Genomic DNA, 22,387 nt, shown 5'->3' with positions numbered 1-22,387 from the left:
CCACCGTCTCGTGTAGATCAAGGCTGTATATTAGATTCAGGTACGAAGGACTCAGAGCCGTTCTCCGCATTTGCTGCAAACTGGGGTTCCGTATCTTTTAAGCGATGTGAATGTGTACCGTGCGTGCGGCTTACTCGAAGCCTACGCATGTATACTTCAGTGGGTTTCGTTCGTCTGTCAAGCACTTGCCGATATTTAGTATGGGAGCACGTGTAGTATGTTATGCGTATTTTCCCATCGTGGTTTACAACGTTCGCGGAGTCTTTTTCGTATCACTGGTCTATCATATCCTAGTATTGAACGTGTAAGACTGCCATATCGCTAAGCCCTGCGGCCAACGCAGCATTCTTGTCAGCGACCACGTTGCCCCATATGCTGCAGTGTCAAGGCACCCAGCATACTATTAGCTTCAAGCCTATAGCATATGCTGTCATTGCCTTAATGGCTCGGTTAAGGACCGCGTTTCTGCTACGCTTCCCTGAGAGTACTCATGCGACGGCATTTAAATAACTGTAACATAACTGACTGCCATTTTCTCGTTTGTGTAATGTGTTTTATTGACATGAAAATTTAATCTACTTCTGCTGTGAAGAAATGTGAAGGTTTCCGCTGATTGTTTTCGTGCTACTAAAACTAGGGCCATGTGCAGCACGTAATGTACCAGAAGCAGATTTTGAGGCACCTGTGTAGACGGCAGTGCACGGGTACTTGTATTGCATGTGAAGAAATTGGTGTAAAAGTAGTTGGGCACGTGGGTTTCATTTTTCCTTAAAAAGATACTCTGCAAGCAGGAGGTACCAAATTCCAAGGTGCAACTAAGTCGATAGTGGTTTTGTAGCTGTTGTTGAAGAATAACCTGAGCTCCTCGGCTTGTGCTCCAACAGAAAAAAAATGGCGCATGGAGTGACTGCCCGTTTAAACTGAAATGCATAGCCGATGTGTCACCGGCGAGCGCCTTACATGGTTGATTTGCGCTTCCGAGATGTCTTTAGCGCGTACGTCAAGGCTGTGCGCATGCGCTTGTGCTCCAAACAACACTGGTCACATTCCACATGCAAGCTCTGGCTGGAGCTCCTACAGAAACATCACAGACAACACGAAGCGTGAGCTTTAAGTGGGTTTTGTTTTCAACGCAGCTTTTTGTGGCGGACGCATATACCATGCTTCCGTGGTTCACAAGAAACCCCACTAGCATGGGAACAAGATGCAATAGGAACATTTTATGGACGCCATACGACAGATGGGACTCAACCTTTAGTAGTTGTATCTTTTTTAAAGGAGCCATGAAGACAAAATGCAAGTTTGGTTCATTCAAAAGATTGCCTACTTAGAATCATGCTGACTCCACTTTTAACATAAACGTCACTCAAAGAAGCCGCATAATTAGGAAAAAAGGGAATGACCATGCGACCCCCTAGCTCATTTCCCGCCACAGAACCTATGATTTCATACCAGCAATCTCTGCCATTGGCGGAGGCCGGCAAAAGCCAACTCAAATTAGGCAGAACTTATAAGCTTGCCGAAATAGCTATTTGCGCTTAAATGTAGGGCACATTCTTTTTATATCAGTAAGAATGGTGGGACAAACAGTGGAAGTTACGAAAGCACACGTAAACATAGAAGTGCCGATGCGTACTGCTTTTGGTACTGCGTGCACTATGCGTCGTTTAGATCCACAACACTGCGGGGCTTTGGGGTTGTCTCACATGACAGTGGCCGATTGACGCAAACGACGGTGTCTTACGTGACCATATTTGTCGAGCGAGCCCCATGTTTTACGAAACGATTACATTGTCAATGAACAAAAAATTGGCCCAGTATCTGCGGCTTTCGTTGCGAATGCCGACGAAAGACGATAGTCGACTGGCGCCCCTGGCATGTAAATGCATCACCTCTCTCTCCCGCTCGACACTCATGCTGTTCCTCTCCCGTCTCGTTCCTTTCAAGATAACACGCTAGAGGTTTACTCAGTCCATTTAAATTTTCCGCGTTCCACTGCTCCCAGTGGGGTGCCTCGATGCTAGCGCTGCCGTACGGCGGAGACGCGCGTGAATCGAGGCACCCGACTACAACGTTTATAGAAGCACGTTGCCCCACTCCATGAGTGCTCCAAGAGGAACGCGAAACCTATCTAGTAGAACCTTTCGTTGCTGTTGCTGTTCGATTTTTTAGGGTTCCGCCAGGTATCGCGGGCAAGAGCAGGCGACCGTTTTCTGCACTTGATGTAGTACTTTATTTGCTGTCGCAAAAAGCAAGCATCCGTAAATTTTCAAAAAGGAACACTGCAAATATTACTCATGTATTGATTTCCGGTCTTATATTTTCGTAATGTCTTGTTTGTTCAACAATGTTCACAGGTATGAGCATTAACACCGCGCTTAGACGTTTAGATTTTGCTAAATCTAAATCTAAGACGTTTAGATCTAGATAAGACTATTGCGCAGATAATGTTTCACTTTGGCCGGCTGGCTGAATCGAGTGGCAGACGGACAGACATTCAGACAGACAGACCAAAATTTTCCCGTTCAAGTAGCCCAAGAGAGCCTATCGTCTTTAAAACAAGCCAGGTTTAAATACGGTCACCGCGGCGAAGGCAGAACTCGGCTTGCCGCGGTGTGGTGGCGCCATCTAGGTTGACTAACAAGTAAGGAAGTCTCCGCTCCACACCCAGTTTAGCTGAAAGACCTTTCTTATAATGCCATTGCAAACGTCCTTCAAACACACGTTTCGGCGTGAGAATCAAAATTATCGCTTAAATTGATTAATTTCCCAGTGAATAACGCATCGTTTGCTTCCGGACAAGCGCTGGGGGCACTATGGAACACAAAGTCTTTGGCATAAAAGAAACTTGTATTTTGTCTTCATGGTCCCTCTAAGGATGTTATTTAAATTTTTTATGTAAGGTATGAACCTCAATTTTTTGTCAATAAAAATGTAAAACAACTTGTTCTTTCATGATGGGTATTGGTAGTCCACTCAGAGTGAGGTCAGGTTCCAAGTGGAGCCACACTATTTCGAGAACAGAACTGATGTAACCTTAAATGATTTTATTGAAAACCGTGCTCTTGTGTCGACGTGGTAAGCTCATTGATGCCTTAGCCTTTCGCTAATTTTAGACGTTGCGCGTCCTATAACTAACTTTAACATTAGTCTCATTTAACAAGACGTCGAACACGCCTGCACACCCGCATTGTTTGTGTTTTCTTATAATTCTATTAGTTATGCGCCGGCCAGGTAATGGGCCAAAAGTGAAGTCGTTTTCTTCTGACGTACGGATTATTGAGAAAAATTGTAATCGTGGCGGGGGTGACGTGTGGTTCCTGGCGAGCTGCACTTTTTCCAAATTTGGGTCTTTGCGTAAGGCAAGGTGTAAGAGTCCTGTATAAAATGTGTTTACATGTGCAGCTTTCCCGCTCATGGCAGTCCTTTCAACAGTGATTACTCTGCAATTTTTTACCGAAATGAAAACTTATTTTGCACAGCTAATATTTGGGGTGAATACTTGCTTTGTGCGCAGTTTCAAGTCGCGCACGCTGCGCGACTAGGTTCCTGAGCCATGGAAACTATCCCATAGAAATGCATAGGGAGTAAGATTTGACAGCGAATTACACAAAACATGTTCAGAATCCTGGAAAGTTCTTTTGGCGTTTTCATCTTCACGTTGACTTCTGCCTTTATGCCAAATCTAACTTTCCTAAAGTGGTTTTGCTAGGTCTCCCGAGAGGTTGGAATTTTGAGCGAGAAGGCTGGGTATGAAAGCAAACACTGCACCAGAATAAAAATCATTTAAAAGCAAACATTCAATTCTCCTGCCTGCGTACAAATATTTTTGAAAAACATCGTGAAGTCGTACCATGCTCTAGATTGTTGCTCGACTGTACGCGTCTCCTACCTCCGTGTCATTGGTAAGTGATGTTGGCTAAGCATATCTAAACATAATGATGGTCCTAGATTTTCTTAGCGCAAGAATGCCAAGGTCAAAGAGCGCCAGTACCATGATGTTACTTATGTGAGCGGAAACATGAGCGGAAACCGAAACAGGACGAAGTTGTTAAAACTGCTGTAGAAGGAGAGGTAAAAACAACTGTCACTATGAAATAAATATACTACAGGTTCCCCACGCCACTGTTTCTGCAGTAGCAAAAGCTTGAGACGGTGGCTGCGTGGGGGAAGATACGAGATGTATTTTAAAAATCTACGTCTGTGAGATAGTTAAAAGCAACGTTAAGAAAGAACACTGTATTAATGACAAAAACAGTTAAGGATGTTGTGGTATCATCTGTGTATATATTATATCTGGGAAGTGATGATTTCTTTGCGGATCAAGAAGTTTACATTCACAGACACATGCGGGACTAAGAGCAACCCTCCACATCGCGAGAGCACGGTGGCTGCTCTACACCTTTTAATATGCATGCATGGGTAGCATGGCTATGCCCTATGCGCAGTCTGCGAAGAGTAACCTCTGTGATCTTTTTGCCTTTCGCAGGTATCGACATACCTAGTTTAGGTTTCATCCTGTGCAATTTATTTTCTGCCTACCCATTTCATGATGATGATGGTTAATTTTTTATTGGCGCAAGGCCAACTAGAGCAAAGAGCACCAAATAAAAGTCATGTAATGACAGTGGGGTCGATGTGTATACTAACGTCTATCAGGAGAGCTAGAATTGAAAGGAAAGATACGGCAATGCCGATGGCTCGTGTAGAGGGCTAGGTTTTAACTATACGTGATAAGCAATGAGATGTAATAGTACTTGTAATACGTACTAAAAAACGCGCTTAATGGGAACCATGGCGTCGTCACGTAAAAAGAATGCCGGGTGGAGTGAAACATACAGTCTGTAAATTTGTGGGAGGTATTTACGTCGTGTTGCGTCGAGTGCTTTGCATTGGATGAGAAGGTGTACTACGGATAAGACCTGTTCACACTTGCTACATAGGGGTCTCGAAGATCCAGTGCGCAGATGAGTGTGTGTTGCATGTGTGTGGCCTATCTGTAGCCTGGCTAGGGCGACTTCCGTGCGTGTTGCGTGTTTCAGTGACGTATCGTCCCAAGTGTTGTTTTACTACGTGATGTTTGTTTTCTGCTCGTTCAGTCTAGTCTGCTTGCGATGTTTTAAGAACATGTTGCCTCATGTGGGGATTAAGGTCGATGAAGGGTAGTGTTGTATTCCTACGTGCAGCAGCAGCGGCCATTTGATCGGCGACCCCAGAGTGGCCTAGAGCCCAGCATATAGTAATTGTCAGATTTGCGGCATATGCGGTCATAATAGCCTTAAAAGAATGCAGTATCTCGTATATATCGTGTAGGCTTTTAACAAGGCCCCTACAGTTCCACTGGGTTATGTGTTCTTTTCCCACGATTTCGTGTATGTCCGACTTGAGTGTGTGTGTTTGTGCGTGTGTTTATGAATTCGTGAGGGTAAAAGTGTAGGTCTCGATTTACCTGGGTTCATCTGGTTTCAGCCCAGTGACTCGCGGAAGATTTTTTGGACGTTCAGTGTTTTTGCACCGCTTTCTCGGTGCAATCAGGGCAAGCGAACAGTGTGTGGCGCCCATGTCCTCATCAGAGACTTCACAAGTGGACGAAGTGGAGTCTCTGTGACGCCCACTCCGAGCGCTACTTGAAGTGGTTACAGGGTTCTCGAATGGAGCCCGCGGTGAGCTGAAGGGTGGGGCTCCAACGCTCCCTGTGTCCATGTCCTTTCCACCCTCAGACATGGTGGGCTGGATAGTTGGGCGGAGCCTGACCGCAAGAAGCGGAACCACTCCCCATGGAGACCTTTGTCACCACATTCACGGAGTCTCCACAGTCAGTGGAGCGTTACGACAGAACCCGATTTCTAGTGTCATGCCCTGGTGTCAATCCGATCTCTAGTGTCAAGATTCAGGTGTGATGCTCGGAGGTGTCACGCTTGGCACGTAGTAGAATATCATTTGCTCCATCGCTAGCAACGCGCCAAAATAGCGGTGTGTACGGTAATCGGCTCTGACTCTGGCGACCCGGGTTTAAATCCCATGTGAACAATTGCTCTTGTTTGCCCTTTGCAGCGGCTGCCTTTTTTTTTGTCTGTCCACTGCAACGGTTCTTCGCAGAATGGGAAGCTCAAGGCAGTGCGTTAGACTAAAATATGTAAAACAAGGAGACTTTCATCACACCTTATGAATCTGTTCGTTCTGTTCCGTTTAGGAGGGGTGAGGGTGAGGCACGTTTGCCTATTGACAATCTGCATATTGTCGCGATAGCGTCTGCTACAGATCGGCGCCACGAAGACGACGACGGTAGAAAGGCACTTCAGACTGGCGCGTGGAGGATGGCCCGTGAACGGCACGAGCTCGAGTCTGATGATTCGGCTCTGCGGCGCTTCTCATCAGGCCATATTTTGCGTTTCACCATTCCTTTAGTAGTAGGCACAGGTTCGCATTAATAAATCCCTTTTGCTTTTGCCATCACCTTCGGCTTCTGGCAGTTATTGTCAGGCAACACTGGTAGAGGCGTGGGTTATGTCTATTGCTCCATCTGGAAGCCGTGCATCAAGCCCCGGGAGACCTCCGCTAATCGAACACCCCTGTTCATCGCGGCAGCCCTCTCCTACAAGGCCTAACCCCTGAGTTCGGCCTTTTGACAGGGAACACACCGGGCCGTCAAGCTCGCCAAACGCAAACTATGGAGCAAGCGCCCGCACACCGCGTGACTTTCCAACAACATCAGGTGCCAAACAGCTTCTGTGGAAATGCGTTGGAAGACGCCGATGACTGCCTCAACCAATACTAAAGGGTCTCTTCATTAAATCTGTGGAAACCTCTACAGAAACCAAGGAATGTCAACTTTTCCTTAGAGGAGGGTGCCAGGACATGGTTCGAGAACCCTGAAGCGAGCCTCAGATCTTGAGACGACTTCCGTCACGAGTTTCATGACACATTATCGAGCAGCGACGGCAGAAACCATGCACTGCGGCTCCTCGAATCACGCAAGCAGAAGCCAAACGACAGTGTGACAATGTTCGCTGAAGATATGGCGCGTCTTTCTCGCCGAGCCGATCCTGACATGTCCGAGCCGAAGAAGCTCCGATACCTCATGCACGGCGTGAAAGAACAGCTTCTCGCGGGACTTGTGCGAAACCCACCACAGACCATATAGGGATTCATTAAGGAAGCTACAGCCATCCAGCGGGCACTACGTGATCGCTGGCGCCACTGCAACCGATCGGAGAGAGCAGTTTCGGCGCAGGCCGCCCACCTGTCCACCGCCAACGAGGATTCACTTCGGGATCTCGTCCGGACCATTGTGCAAGAGCTGGCGAAGCTTAGCGCGAGCTCCAACCAGCCGGCCGTTGCTTTCATTGCCAAGTCATCCGCGAAGAGGTCAGATAAGCGATCGCCCCACCGGAACTCCGCCAGGTGGAATTGCCAGTCAACTATGCCAATGCCCTTGGTTGACCATTGTCTCCCCGATCACCTGCACCGACGCAACGACAGCGACCTGTACAAACATGGTACCGACCATAGAAAGTCTTCGAAACGTAAGTTCGCAATACTGATGTATGGCGTACCGCAGACAACAGACCGCTGTGCTACCATTGTGGAGAAGTGGGTCACGTGCACACCGTCGGTGCCCCTACCAAGAAATCGGACTACCTGGTTTTTTTAAAGACGATAGTCTTTCTTGGGCTACTTAAACCCAGAAATTTTGGTCTGTCTGTATGTCTGTCTGTCCGTCTGTCTGTCTGTGACTCGATTCAGCCACCCGGCCAAAGCAAAACAATGCCTGCACAATAGTCTCATATAGTCATAGCTAAATCTACCCGTCTATGTCCGGTGTAATGTTCATACTTGTCAAAATTGTTGAAGAAGAACAAGACATTACGCAACTATGAGACAACAAATCAATACAGAAGTGATATTTGCAGTGTTCCTTTATAAAAAAATCAAACATGCTTGACTTTTGCGAAATTAAATACTTCATCAACTGCAGAAAAAGAATCCACTCCGCCGTCGCCTGCTGTCGCCCGCGCCACTATAGCTTCTGGCGCCATTTTAAGAAATCAACCGGCAACAGTTACGCAAGGTTCCACTAGATAGGTTCCACTTTCTCCTTGCAACGCACGTGGAGTAGGGAAACGCGGTTCTATAAACGTTGAAGTAGGGCGCCTCGATTAACGCGCGTCTTCGCCGTACGGCAGCGTTCGCATCGAGACACCCGGTTTGGAGCAGTGGAACGCGGGAAATTTAAAATGATGTAAGCAAACCTTTGGTGTCTTTACCTTGGGAGGAGCGCCACGCAAGAGGAACAACATGAGAGGTGAGCGGGAAAGCGAAGGGAGGCATTTACTTCGCAAAAGCCGATAAAGACTGTCGTCTTTTGCGGAATTTGCAACGAAAGGAGCAGATACGCGGCCAATTTTTTCTCCTGCCGCTCGTCGCCTGCGTTTTGGAGAAAGACCACCTGAAATTGATGCCTATTTAGCGACGAGGCAAGAGCAGTCTGCGAGGTTACGACCCCACTCACCATCGCCAGGTCGCACAAACACGTCATAAAATCGTGCAACTCAGGGATGCCCCAAGAGGAAGGTACCCAAGTCCTCGGGGAACAGATGGGTAGCAGTGGCGACCGATTATCTAACCCGCTACGTATAGATAACGGCTCTGACTCGAGGAACAGCGGAAGAAGTGGCCCAGTTCTTCTGGGAAAACATCGGCTTGAGACACGGTGCGCCATCGTTTGTTACTACAGACCGCGGAACCGCCTTCACGTCCCGGCTCATGGAAACCGTAATGATACTCAGTGGGACTTTTCATAGGAAGACAACGGCCTTTAACCCGCAAACCAACGGGTCAACTGAGCGCCTCACCCAAGCTGTCGCCGATATGCTCTGCATGTATGTGGCTGTTGACCAAAAGAACTGGGATACCATCCTACTGTACGTCACATTCGCATGCAACACGGCACAACAGGAGACAACGGGAATGACGCCCTTCAGACTGGTCTACGGCCGCGATGTTTCCAGTATGCTAGACACTATGCTGCCTCACACAAGTGACGACACTGGCGGCGCCGCGAAGTTCACACAACGAGCAGAAGCACGGTGACTTGCTCGCGTGCGCATCAGAAATCAGCAGCGTGACGTCGCCAGACACTACAATCTGCGCAGCAGGCAAGTGGACTACCACCCTTTTGACATGGTGTGAGTGTGGATAGCTGTTCGTCGACGCGGGCTCCCTGGGACACTGCTTCAACGGTACTTTGGGCGCTACAAAGTGCTGCGTCAGTTGAGCGACGTGACATACGAAATCGTTCCCAATCGCGCTGCCCTGACGTCACGGCGTAAGGCTCAGACTGAAGTCGTCCATGTGGTGCGCATGGAGCCCCATTATTCAAGATAATGCGACGTCATACACTTGCGCAGTAAGGACGGCTCAGGCGCTCTCCCTACTGCGCGCTGAGAATCGGGACGATGCCCTTTAGAGGGGGGGAGGGGGGGCCAAATGTCGCGATTGCGTTTGCTACGGATCGGCGCCACGAAGACGACGACGACGAAAGGCACTTCAGACTGGCGCGTGGAGGAGAGCCCGAGACTGATGATTCGACTCAGCGGCGCTTCGCATCAGGCAACGTTTTGATTTCTCCCTTCCTTTAGTAGGAGGCACAAGTTCGCCTTAATAAACTCCCTTTGCTTTTGCCATCACCTTGGGCTCTTGGAGTTATTGCCACACAACAATACAGATATCTCAGTGACTCTGTTGTTTCTCTGCTGAATACCTGTCTAGAGGTTCTTTGTGTGGAGTTTCTCGACCTTATCCGACAACCCTATTTACTGTTAAGCAACTGGAGTACCCTACGAGTCGCTGTTTTCGTGTCTTGGTAAAGGGACATACGGTATACGTACACTGCTATGGAATACGGCTGCAGCGGCCCTTTGGTCAGGCGTTTCGTGGCCCAAAACGCCGCTGTGCCCAAACAGCCTAGCAAACCACTGAACTTCTGTGCAGAGGCGACCATTTGGGATTCGCTGATGTGGGTTAAGACGACTTTTTGCCTAGCCGCCTAGATTTGCCTAGCCACGTAATAGGGCGGTCCCGCATGCGCAGATGCGGAGCTAAGCCGTGACATCACCACGGGGGGATAAAAGCCGCTCCGCTCTGCTTCCACGGCGACAGAACAGCCGTGTGTCCGACGAAGACAGAGATAAACCTCATTGCAACGCTGTCACTACGCCTAACAAATATGTGGATATTATGAGTTGTTGCGTTTAGGTTTATGTAATTTTAGAAATCCTGCTTGACGTCATCTATTGACGCAGCGCCAAGCGATCTCGGGGGTTTCAGTAGCCTCCACGACGTGTCGCGTAGCATTTTCCCCTCACGGTTAATGTTTCCGACAACGAGACGGCTTTTCACCTATCGGCTCCTGACGTCAGCTTTGGGACTCGCACCGCTGTCGTCTGTTACACTGCACTTGTGATGGAAAGCAGTTTCTGTGGTAGAAATAGCCCGTTTTCAAGGTTTACTGCATTAAAAAGCGCATTTCCAGTACCTGAGTTGGTGTATCAGCTTCTGACACCTCTCAATAGTTACAAGCTGTATCGCGCACCCATTTTCGACACACGAGGAGAGAGAGAACAACTTCCTTCAGAGCATCGATCAGAAGATCGTGCGCGACTCGTCCTTTCCAGCTTATTTGCGAAGTTCAGTGCTCAGGGCCCCTCGATAAGTATTCAGAATGCGCAGGGTTCCCTAAAGTATTTTTGAGATGCTCTTAGGAATACTCTTATAAGGACTCTTACTTAATGCTGCGCAAGAGGCAGCGGGCCCCTACACGCGGATCACACAGTAGAAAATAAAATGGCCGTCTTCTGCTTCTTCCGCTGTTGTTGGATTGCATCAGATGAACGCTTTTTTTCTGTACCCAACGCTTTAATTTAAACGGCGCAGACACCGTTGTCCAGAGTACTCATAGGTGGCTTGTGTGACCCGAATTTCTATAGTATCGTTCTCACAACGAACTCACTCTCACTTCGAAAGGATATGGCATGATTACAGTGTTGAAGGCTTGAAATACTCACTAACAAACGCAATAAATAGTATATGTGCCGGTATCCAGCATAACAAGAAGAGGAATGGAAGAATATATACAAAGAGGTCGTTATTGTTTCCAACCTCTTCAGGCGTAAAGAACACATCGTGGCCTATATACTCGGGAATCCTAGACGTTCTTGAATTGAAGACTTGCTCTCCTGGGTGCAGTTTTACTATAACGCATACTTCAAACTGATGCACACATTGCTGTGGGAAATGTACCGTAAATATCCTTCCATGGCAGGCCTGAAAAAATATAGCGTAATTGTATTTTTCCTGTACACATGATGATCGTAATTATTGTAGACACACACACACGCCCGTGCGCACGCGGGCGTGTGTGTGTGTGTGTGTGTGTGTGTGAATGTCTGTGTGTGCGTGCGCGCGTACGTGCTTGCGCACACGGGTGTGTTCGCGCGTGTGCGTGTGCGCGCGTGTGTGTGTACGAGCGCGCGCGTGTGAGTGTGCGCATGTAGGTGTGTGCGGACGCGCGGGCGTGAATGCATGTGCGCGTGTTGCGTGTATGCGTTCGTGTGCATGTGTTTGTGCGTGCGTGTACGTTCGTTTGGGCCTGCGTGTGTGTGTGTGTGTGTCGAATAACATCGCTTTAAATTGAATGAAACGACCACGCTGAGAAAACACGTTATGTCGCCGCACCTACACAAATGATGGAAACAGGCCAGCACTAGTTTCGCACTGACTTTTACACTCCGTGCTAAATTTTTATAAGGACAGAAGAGCAGTAATGAAAAATGGCGGCGTCGTCCATTCGTCAGTCTCTATGACTTGGTTAGCACCTACAAATATCATGCCAGGTAGAAACCACGATTGCTGTGCGGACGAAGCGGTTATGGGTGCCGTGACCAGTATACGACGAGAACAGCCTCCGAGCTTTAATCGACCACCTTATTGGTAACGTGGTTAATTGCTAACGTTTTGTTCAAAAACCTCCATATTGTTTAAAAGCTTGGTATAAGACCGGCAGGCGCCTATGCAAACAGTAGGTTATTTGGAACTCACCCTACATTTTTGCTCCCCATTGTGCGCGTAGGCACACTATCATGATATGACAATGTAAAGTAACGTGATACAATACTTTCGAGCGTTCGGCAAGGTTACAAAAACTGTTTTACAATCTTCTTATCGTAATGCCCTCGTAATGCCTTCTGCCAACGCCGACAATACCAAAGGCGTTGAGTTGGTTTTCGTGGTGCATCTTTGGTGTCGTCGTTTATTAGCACCTGGCTGTTCCCTTTGTTCGAAAAATTTCTCGATGCAGAATCTGACGCCCAGCCCCGACTCTTCCCACTCCGCACAGGACCAGCTGCGCAAGGAACTGTGCGACGCCGGCAATGTTTCTTCCTTAGCGGTATCAAAAACTGTACTTTAAATCACGCCTTGAGCTAGTATATTCGATTTGAAGTCTCTTGTTTTGATACAAAGTTACGCGCACGCATAATCTGGTACGGACAATCAGCAAAAGTCAACAGAGTGCAAAAAAGCCGTAGCATGAGCGAGCCCGGGTGAAACACTACAAATTCGAGAATCCCTGAGCCTACGTCCCGGAGACGCAATTCGCAGCGGTGACCGTGTTCGCGCTCACCGCCAATACGGTGACCTTTACGCCAGGCGTTAAAATGCAACCACATACATCCACGTCACAGGAGGGCCGCTACGCAAACCCGCACCAGCGCGGGCAGGCTGCTACGTGCACACATGTAGGAGGTAGTTAGAAGAACGGGTAGGATGTGTACACCACGTGCTGAACTGAAAACTGCCAGGAGACATGCTCAGTCAGTGCAGGCGTCGCCATCACAGTGGACAGCATAGGTTTTCCTGCGTGATTTCGAGAGTGGCTGCTCTTTGGGCTGCCACATTATTGGGGGGCAGGAATTTAACGTTCGATACACTCTCGCTTAATTTATGGCGCTGTAACCTAAAGTCTTACTCCTTCGTACTGGTGCTCGCTTCAAGCGTTGCTCCAACCAAACTGGCTGCTCACTTTGAGCATGCATGGTTTGCTTGCTTACACCTATTTAAAGCTCAACTGACGGTTTTTACTTTATGGAAATTACTACTTTATGAAGACACGAAGCAGATACACTGTGGTCACAAGTAAATTGTTTCTGTAAAGCCAATACGTTTTTTTTCGTGGTCTTTATTGCGTATGAATGAAATGACATATACAAGCAGTTTGTACAACTCGGGACGCATCAAATACAAGTGATAAATGAGATAACATAGCCTACCAAGGCTGAGATTTTACATGATGCAAGAGCACCAGCTAACAGAGATTTAAAGAGGGGAACATGTTACATCCAAGCATAACCGCTAAATCTGCTCGGAATCTTCACATATACGATAACAGCGTATGCCCGACCAGCTAGCAAAATCAACGGCTTAGTTTAAATCCGTTAAGCGAATATTGAATTGCTCTAAAAAAGTAAAATGACGATGTGATTACAAAGCAAATAAATAAATGTCTTAAGTCTAACCTTACGGGTAACATGAGCTTTTTTCAATAGACAAAGAAACCATGGCCACTGAAAAAAGACATATGGGCACATCACGTTCGAACGTTCAGGTAGCCTATACCTAGGTACCCTAATATTAGACTTACTTTCTTCCCTATTCCAGCCCATTTGTGCAGAAGGATATGTTCGATAGCGATTTTAGATTTGCGACGTCCATTTTTATTTTGACAAATTAAAAACCCACACATTTGTATTCAAATGGGCTTACGGGCGAATAGTCGTGGGCTTTATTTACTCCCTTTCATAATAATGCCAATTTCCCCCACAGGGCATAAACTGCTAAAAACTAAATCAACCTCGGGTCTTCGAAATGTTCCGAGCACTGGTGACTGCTCCTAATGGTGCATTAGGAGACGTTCCAAGAACAGCATTGCATCTTTGCAATGGATGAAACAATGGATGAAACCCATTCAATGGATGAACAATGGATGAATGATGAAACAATGGATGAAACCCATTCCGGGCATATTCCGGCAAGTTGGTTATACGCAACGAAGAACTGAACAATAACGACTTTAGTTCTGCCACTGCCACGTGCGGAGATGGCGTCGTGCCAATAAAGAAAAAAAAAAAGAGAGGGCGCGAAGTTAGCGCATCGTGCTGCTACTGCGGAGACTTCGGTTCAAATCCGATTGGGTCATCTGGCGCAATTAAATCATCGCTATTGAATCTTTTTTTATGTTTTACTTCAACTGTTTTGACATCGTTAATGCCTAATGATGCAGCTACTCGTGCTTAGGTGTCTCAATCCCTTGACAATGTTTACGTTACCAGCGATCGACGCTCCTGGGGACAAACACAGGCCAGTAGAACAACAACCCACCAAAACGTCGTTTTAATACGTCGAAACACCGCCATACCAATGTTTAACAAAACCAACGAAGGGCTCTCCATTGTTGTTGCTAATAAATAATTACATCGCTCCCATTAGTTACGCTTAACGCAAGCACTGGCATTTGCATACATAAAGCCATCTGTCAACATGTAACAACACAGCGTCGCTTCTCGATACTGTGTTGTTGCATGTCTTCCCTTATAGGCTACTTTTTAGAGGTTCGTAGCTGTTGGTAAGTTCACACTAAAATGGCAGTATGTCAAAATTAATCAGGAGCCCTCCACTATGGCGCGCCTCATCGCCTGCGTTGCGTCGGTGCGTTAAACCCTACAATCGATCATTAAAATGGCAGTATGGAGGCGGTCCTGAACATTGTTATGATGCGGGAGCTCCGTCAGAACGGCAAATGCGTGATGAATGCTCTTTGGTTAACGGCCTGCAGCTTCCTAATCAGGCGGCAGAATAACTTCAGGCGCAGAAAATTGTGATTACGCACGCTTTGTGCCACAAACGCGACTGCGAATTGTCCTCAGCTTCTCACTCCCGTATCTGATTCTCAGTCGGCAGGAGGTGATTTTTTATTGCAACAACTGTCACCCACTTCCGCATGCAGGAAGAAAACCATGCTCAACCTCTACAGAAGATACATGCACATATCCTACATACTGCATGCAGTCTACAGGCATCTGGCCTCGCTATGGATTTTCATTGGCCCTTGCGCACCGAGATTTGATTGCGCAACACAATCAAATTAAGCGTGTTCATTTGACCCCTCCTTAAGCTGTCCTCCATCGCACATGGAATATCGGAGCCGCGAGGCTGATCACGGGTCAATGTCCGAAACTTTTCACTCCTATCTTTCAGCTACCTACGGATGACATAAGCATGCAGCATACGTAGCACGTACCGACACATTGTTTATAAATAATTATAGCTAAATACAGCGGCTTCTCAAAGAGTACCTACTCAGTGTACGAGCATTGAATTTGGTGTTCCACCGTGCGAGAAGGAACGAGAAGAGTTCTGAAGGCGGAGGTGTTGATGCCGCTTCGATCGCGCTCAACATGAACCTCCGCCTGCACGACAGTGAGTGGAGGCAGCGAAGCAGCAGCGCGTGTGCAGGCCGCAAGCGACAACAACACGGTTGACCACGCCAGTCGGTTTGAAGGTCGCCGATGCACGACTGCTGGCACGCGCTGTCAGTTTGTGGGCACGTGAAAGCGTCGCATGCAGTCTCTTGCAGGGAGCGGGCATGCGGGCAAGGGAGATCTCTCCCAAACACTTGAGCAGCAGCAGGCTATCGCGCGTCTAGGCGCTAATCAGCGCGGCAGTCCTGCACATTTCACTGAGGCCGGCCGGCGCGTAGGCCGGGATCGCGAGAGACAAGAAACATCGCCACGGACCTTGCATGTCGATGCGGCGCAGGCGCTTGTTTTTGGCCAGGTCCCGCTTGTCTAGGCTAGAGATGCTGTTGTAGCTCAGATCGAGCGAGTTCAGGTCGTGCAGGTAGTGGATGCCGTTGTGGATTCGCTTGAGCCGGTTGTCGGACAAGTTGAGCACCGAGACGCGAGACAGGTAGTGGCCGAACGTAACATCCACGCTGCTAATCTGATTATGAGACAGGTCGAGCTCGCGCAAGTCCTTGAGCCACTTGATTTCATCGAGCCTGACCGCGGAGAGACTATTGCGCGACAGATTGAGGCGCTCGAGGTGCTTGAGGTGGTTGAGGGCCGGACCAATTTCGGTCAGAAAGTTCCGCGAAAGGTCGAGAGTCTGCAGCTGAGTGAGATTAGCGAACGCCTGGGGTTCCAGCGTGCTCAACTGGTTCTTGGAAAGGTTCAGGTGCCGCAGGTGCGTAAGTGGTGCGAAGGCGTCGCCGATGTGCTCGATCCAGTTGCTGCGCAGACTGAGCGTCTGAAGGCTACGCAGACTCGTGAAGGATCCCTCCAGGCTAGTCAACTTGTTGTTGTCGAGATTTAGCAACTTGAGACTGAACAGTCCGTCAAGTTCGCCGGCGACTGTTTTGATTTGATTGGAGCCGGCAAAAAGCCATTCCAGGGAACCGAGGTTTCGAATCGCGCCGTTCAGTGTCGACAGGTTATTTTTGGACAGCACCAGCCGCTCGAGGCCAGGGCTGAAGACGCCCGGCTCCAGGTACTCTATCTTGTTGTACGACAGAACGAGGAACTTGAGCTTCCTCAGCGTGGCTAACGCAGAAGCGTTGAGTCTGGCAATGCGGTTTCCGTACAAGCTGAGAGTTAGCAAACGAGGAAGTTTCTTCAGCGCTTCACTGGGGGCTTCACGAAGCTGGTTTTCGGCAAGCATCAAGAAACCGAGGCTAGAAGCACCGCTGAAGGCGTTCGGTGACACTCGCTCTAGTTGGCTGCCGTTGATGTAGAGCCGCTCGACGCTCACGTTGGCCAGGAAGCCGGCCGGCAGGCTGCTGAAGGAGCCATCCAGAAGCTTCAGCTGCGGGATTGGGCTGTTGAAATTGTTCGCCAGCGAGCGGGACACGTCTTCTGCGTCGTCCAGCCCGCGGCAGACCACCTGCGCCGGAGATTCGTGACACGAGCACGCACCCAGAGTACCGGCCGCCGGACACTCGAAGCGAGGCCTGTCCGCCACGCACAGCAACAGCGCGCACGACACCACGAGGATGACAATCTTCATGGCGCCACTCTGAGACGACACGCTGCTCACGGGCTGATCAAGTCGGGGCACAGGGCTTTTCGGAGCCGCTCGCTACCGGCAACGGCATTTGATTCCAACGGAGCCGGCGCGCGCGCCCTGTTAAACGGCGCCCGGTAGCGCCCCCGTCGGCAGCGCTCTATTGGCGGGGCTTCCCATGCGCGCCCTCCAATCGCAGTACACACCGGCCGGCACGCGACACGAAGAGGGTGAGGAGAAGAGTGGGCAAGTGCCTCAGCTCCTCACTCGAGTGCCAAAGCTAGATACGTTGCGCAGTCTCCGCGCTCAACTGATACCTACAGGGTGAGAAATGTCCCATTGTGAGTAATTATTTTTACAAGCCAAACCAATTGCGAGAAGCTTGCAACAGTCCGATCTATTTTACTTTTAGGATTTCGAACCAAAACCAAATTTGGTTGATACGGCTAAATCCTTCAAATGTTCATTTAACGGACAGGGCTGCCCCTTCGGGCTGATCCTAAAAATATTATCAACATATTTCGGAATGTCTTACATTACCTCCATGCTTCGCTCTCTGACACTTTGTTTCCAACGCATTGTAAAACATATTATTAGAATTGTAATTCTGAATTTCGCATCGATTATTTTGAATAAAATAAAGCCCACTTCTCACTGGAAAACAGTAACACACTTCAAACCTTAAACAAAACCGCACAAGCACTCACATGCCAAAACGTCAGGCCGCCGGACCTACCAGACGGAGATGTTATCTTAAGTAAGCGACAACGCGAGTTGTCTGCCTGGACGGACTCCTTATCGTGAGCAGCGTTGTGGTGATTTGCGTTTTTGTGTTTGGCGGCAGTTTTTTTTTTCTTACACGGGATAAGGAGCGCCTTTGTGTTTGCTTGTTCCCTGTGCTTATAGTCTTGGCTTTGAATTGACACTCTTCCGTCCCTACGACAACGATAAGAAAAGAATCCAGCCAATACACATAGCTCGTGGCGAGGCACAGGGGAAGGGCGGCCACAAGCGCCATCAATCACAATCCCAGAAGCGAACTTTTTCACCTTGTATTCGAACTGGCAGCCACATGTGACGTAAATAGCACCGCGAGCCCGGTACAGCGTAAGATGGCAATGAGCTGGGTTCAGACAACACATTGATTGCGCTGCACCTTTTGGCAACGACAATTATCAGAACTACACTTTTTCTAGGCTGTACACAAGTTTATTACACGGTATGCAATGAAAAGCAGCTGCCATTATTGTACTGGTAAACATAGGAATTATTCTCCTTGCGTGAGTGAATACTTGTTCACAATTTGCGGCAGAAATCCAGAACATAGATACACGATACCTTTATGTTTCTAGACTACCGGCTTAAAAATCTTGCACACAACGGGACATGCAGTTTACTACTACATCATGTTCAAATCTGCATTAATAAGTATATAGATGCCAACTCTTAGCGGTTTTTTTCCCTTTCTGTGATTTTAGCACCCCGTCCCTCTCTTACTTTCCTACTATCCTCTCTCTTCACTTCTATAAATCTCCTTTATGTGCCGCGTGGCAAAAATACGGAGCTGAAAAAAAAAGCTTGGGTTCAATGCACTGGAGACAGTCGGCCTATAAGGACCGTCGTTTGATAAACTCTGTGATACAGCATCGGCATGATACTCTAAGGCGACCCCGTGTTACAGCTTCACCTAAATGCACTCCAGAAATCAATCCATATCAGATTCCCCGAATGACAGCAACATGCATATCACTTCTTTCAAAAATACCGTGTGCGCTGCGGCACTGCGCAATATATTGCGTGATGTCAGAGCGCAAACCGACCTTTTCAGTCAAATCGTGTGGTCGACATCGCCATTCACGGAAATTTTATCGCTGGCTGTATGCATTGGTCAACCCAGTGCATCGCGGTAATTTTGTAACACGGGATCGCCTTCGAGTGTATCCACTACAGTCCCGAATAAAGGACCCTCAACAGACCGGGGCAGTTGTCCCCCTCAGAAGGAGCTAGAAAATACCCATGCAGGAAGCGCTAAGTGCTTTAACAACAAGCGTTTTCAACAACGCTTCGGCCGATGAGAATACCGGGAAATATGATAGAAAACAAAATGCGGTGTGGCTACCTTTTATATACATTCGCACGTTTGTGGACACGCCGAGGGCATAAGTTGATCGATTCGCCCTGTACTCCGATCTGGATGCCCTTTTTGTGAACCGGAAGTTTTCATACACACCTTCTGGTAACCCGCCAGTTGCGTTTCCCGCTCTCTTCAGAGGCCTAGTGCAGAAATTGGCCCGTTGCACGGTAGTATTAGGCATTGCGTAACTACTAAACCAAACAAACCCGATGCACATAAAAAAATCAAAGAATCGAATAAATTTATTGAAGTACGTTAGAAAAATACATAAGTAAAAACCCAACAGGCACGGGTACCAAAGTCAGTGACTGTACCAGGACCATCTATTAGTTAATGCAGAGGTAATAATTACAATAAACATTGGCAGCAACCGTGCAGCAATATAAGCCGCTCAAAAAAATTAAAACCGTGAATTCATTTCAAGTAAACAATCAAAAGGGGGAAAAATCACCAGCCACAAAATAAGATCGCCATATTCGTTTTCCAATTAGGAATAAATGAGCAGAAAAGTGGCAAGAAAACCATTTAGCAGTACGAAAGATGGTTTTTTGTGGGCGATTGAAAATACAACACACAAATAATTAATTTCACAGCACGTCGTAAACTATCCACAATTGATATTGCAGTGTAATTGAAGTCATTTTGCCGTAATTCCTTTCAACATATGGTAAAAAATTGCTATTTGATGCAAACCTTGTGCTGTTGTGGTTTGCTAGGAGGATGCGGATGATAAAATTAAAAGGCAACTGGAAACTGAAGGACTTGAAAAATATTAAGCTTAAATTATATTGAAAAAGCTTTTCTACCGATAACATGTTACAATGGCGCAATTAGTCTTGGGTGTTAGATTGAGGTTGGTTCTGGTGACAATGCGAATGGCTTGATTTTTAATGTGTTGTGCTGAAGAAATATGACAATGATATGTGTTTCCCCAGGCTGCGATCCCGTAATTGAATTGGCTCTGAATGAAAGAAAAATAAAGTGATAAGAGAGCATCCTCTGAAAAATACTGACGAGCTTTATTAGGGCCCGCATACCATTTGCAGTTTTTTCTTGATGTGACTGACGTGAGAGCGAAATTTTAGGTTAGCGTCTAGTAATACATCATGAAAGCAGAGTTGCAAACAGCAATGAGATAAGGACCCAGTGTAAAAGACGAAAGTGAGGGTATTTATCATCGACTTGATTTAAAAATCGTATATTTAGTTTCCGCACGGTTAATGAACAAGCAGTTATTACGGCAGCAGTTTACGATATTCAGGAGTTCAGTGTTTACCTTAGATGTAAAGCCTGTGGTGTATTTGTCTGAAGATGTTATTGTGGTGTCGTCAGCGCATAAAACGCAACGCATGTTGTCGAGCAATTTCTAAGATTATAATATACAGTAGGAACAGCAACGGATCAAGTATCGACCCCTGGGGCACCTTGATCAGTAATTTTTGCCTCCGAAAATAGGGCACTTACACAACGTACGCCCTACGTAAAAAGTAGTTTTGTAGAAACATTAGGGTTGAACCAGTTACTCAATAGCTTTTATTTGTTTATTTATTTGTGTCAATACCTTCAATGGCCAGAGGGCGTTACAAAATGAAGTGGTCATTGGCATTAACTTCACAAAAAATAGAAGTGAACAAATCATTGGGAACAACAACAAAAACAACAGTGTACAACAAAAAAATGCGAGTAGCATACACAACAGAGTTGAGAGCAAATGCAATTATAAGGAACAAAAGTAACTTTCAATGACAGTCTTAAATGAAGGCAGATCGATTATACAAGCTATTGCAGGGGGCAGGCGATTCCATTCATTAGCGGTTTGGGGATGAAAGATGCAAAAAATAAGTTAGTGTTGCGGGAATGTATACCTTATGGCGATTCTCAATATGGGATGATACATATGACGGCGAAGACAGAAGTTCAGATTTGAGGTGCGCGTTTGAAAAATAAACTTTATGAAAGGCTGACAAACGAGCAATTTTTCTGCGTAGGGCTAGGTTGGGAAGGTTTAAAGTTCGTTTCATAGCAGAAACACTAGATTTTGCGGGCGTAGTTAAAAAGGATGAAGCACGCACTACGATTTTGTACCATTTCCAACATGTTAATGAGATAATCATAATGGGAATCCCACACCGAACACGCGTACTCAAGTTTAGGCAGAATAAAGTTTTATATAGCAGTAGTTCAAGGTGTGAAGGCGCCATAGAGAAATTACGTCGCAAGTACCCAAGCATACGGTTTGCATTATTAACACTAAAATTTACATGAAGTTGCCAAGTAAGGTTGTTGGTGATATGAATTCCTAAATATTTGTAAGAAGCAACAAGTTCTAGTTTAGAGCCCTGGATATAGTAGTCGGAAGTATTGGAGGTATCAGGCTTGCGTTAACATCTCATTGTTTTGCATTTGTTAGTATTTAGACGCATTTTCCATATGTTACACCATGCAGTGATATTATGGAGGTCACTCTGAAGTATGGAAGCGTCAGAATCTGCAGTGATAGTTCTATAAATAACGCAATCATCTGCGAACAACCTAATGGTTGAAGTAACTATTGAAGGCAAGTCGTTAACATAAATCAAGAAAAGCAAAGGACCCAGCACGGAACCCTGTGGCACCCCTGATGTCCCTAGACAGTGTGGTGACTCAAATTCATTGGCAGGTACAAACTGAGTTCAATGAGACAAAAAAATTTCAATCACAGAAAGATTGTTTGGATCAACATTTATTTGCTTAACTTCACACATAGTAATTGGTGATTAACTAAGTCAGAAGCCTTGGAGAAATAAAAAATACAATCAATGCAATGTCCGTTATCAACAGCAGCGGCAATGTCATGTATGAAATAAATAAGTTGCGTCTCACAAGAAAATTCTCTACTGAACCCATGTTGCTTAGGGGTAAAGAATGAGTTATCTTCAAGAAATTGAACAAAGTTAGAATATATTATATGCTCAAACATCTTGCAAGAAACAATCGTTATTGATATGGGCCTGTAATTAAGGGGTGAAAAAGGATCACCAGATTTAAATAATGGCACAATTTTACCGATCTTACAATCGTTAGGTAATAAGCCCGAAATATAGCATTGATGAAATAGATTGCATAATATCACAGCCGAGCACGTCTCTCTATTTTCTT

At 46.9% G+C, this 22,387-nt stretch overlaps 1 protein-coding gene across 1 annotated transcript in view; it reads right to left on the bottom strand.

Annotated features, from left to right (window-relative positions):
* LOC144137591 (uncharacterized) overlaps positions 1 to 17,223 on the bottom strand; it is a 124,453-nt gene extending 107,230 nt beyond the window's left edge. The window contains exon 1 of the mRNA XM_077669517.1: positions 15,852 to 17,223. Coding sequence (XP_077525643.1) covers positions 15,852 to 17,118 — 1,267 coding nt within the window. The 5' untranslated portion in view covers positions 17,119 to 17,223. The remainder of the gene's footprint in view (positions 1 to 15,851) is intronic.
* Positions 17,224 to 22,387: the final 5,164 nt, after the last annotated feature.

Source organism: Haemaphysalis longicornis, unplaced genomic scaffold (genome assembly GCF_048455015.1).
Source record: "Haemaphysalis longicornis isolate Haplotype H1 unplaced genomic scaffold, Haemaphysalis longicornis Haplotype H1 scaffold_1, whole genome shotgun sequence".
Classification (NCBI taxonomy): domain Eukaryota; kingdom Metazoa; phylum Arthropoda; class Arachnida; order Ixodida; family Ixodidae; genus Haemaphysalis; species Haemaphysalis longicornis.
This window is presented reverse-complemented; position numbering and strand designations above follow the sequence as displayed.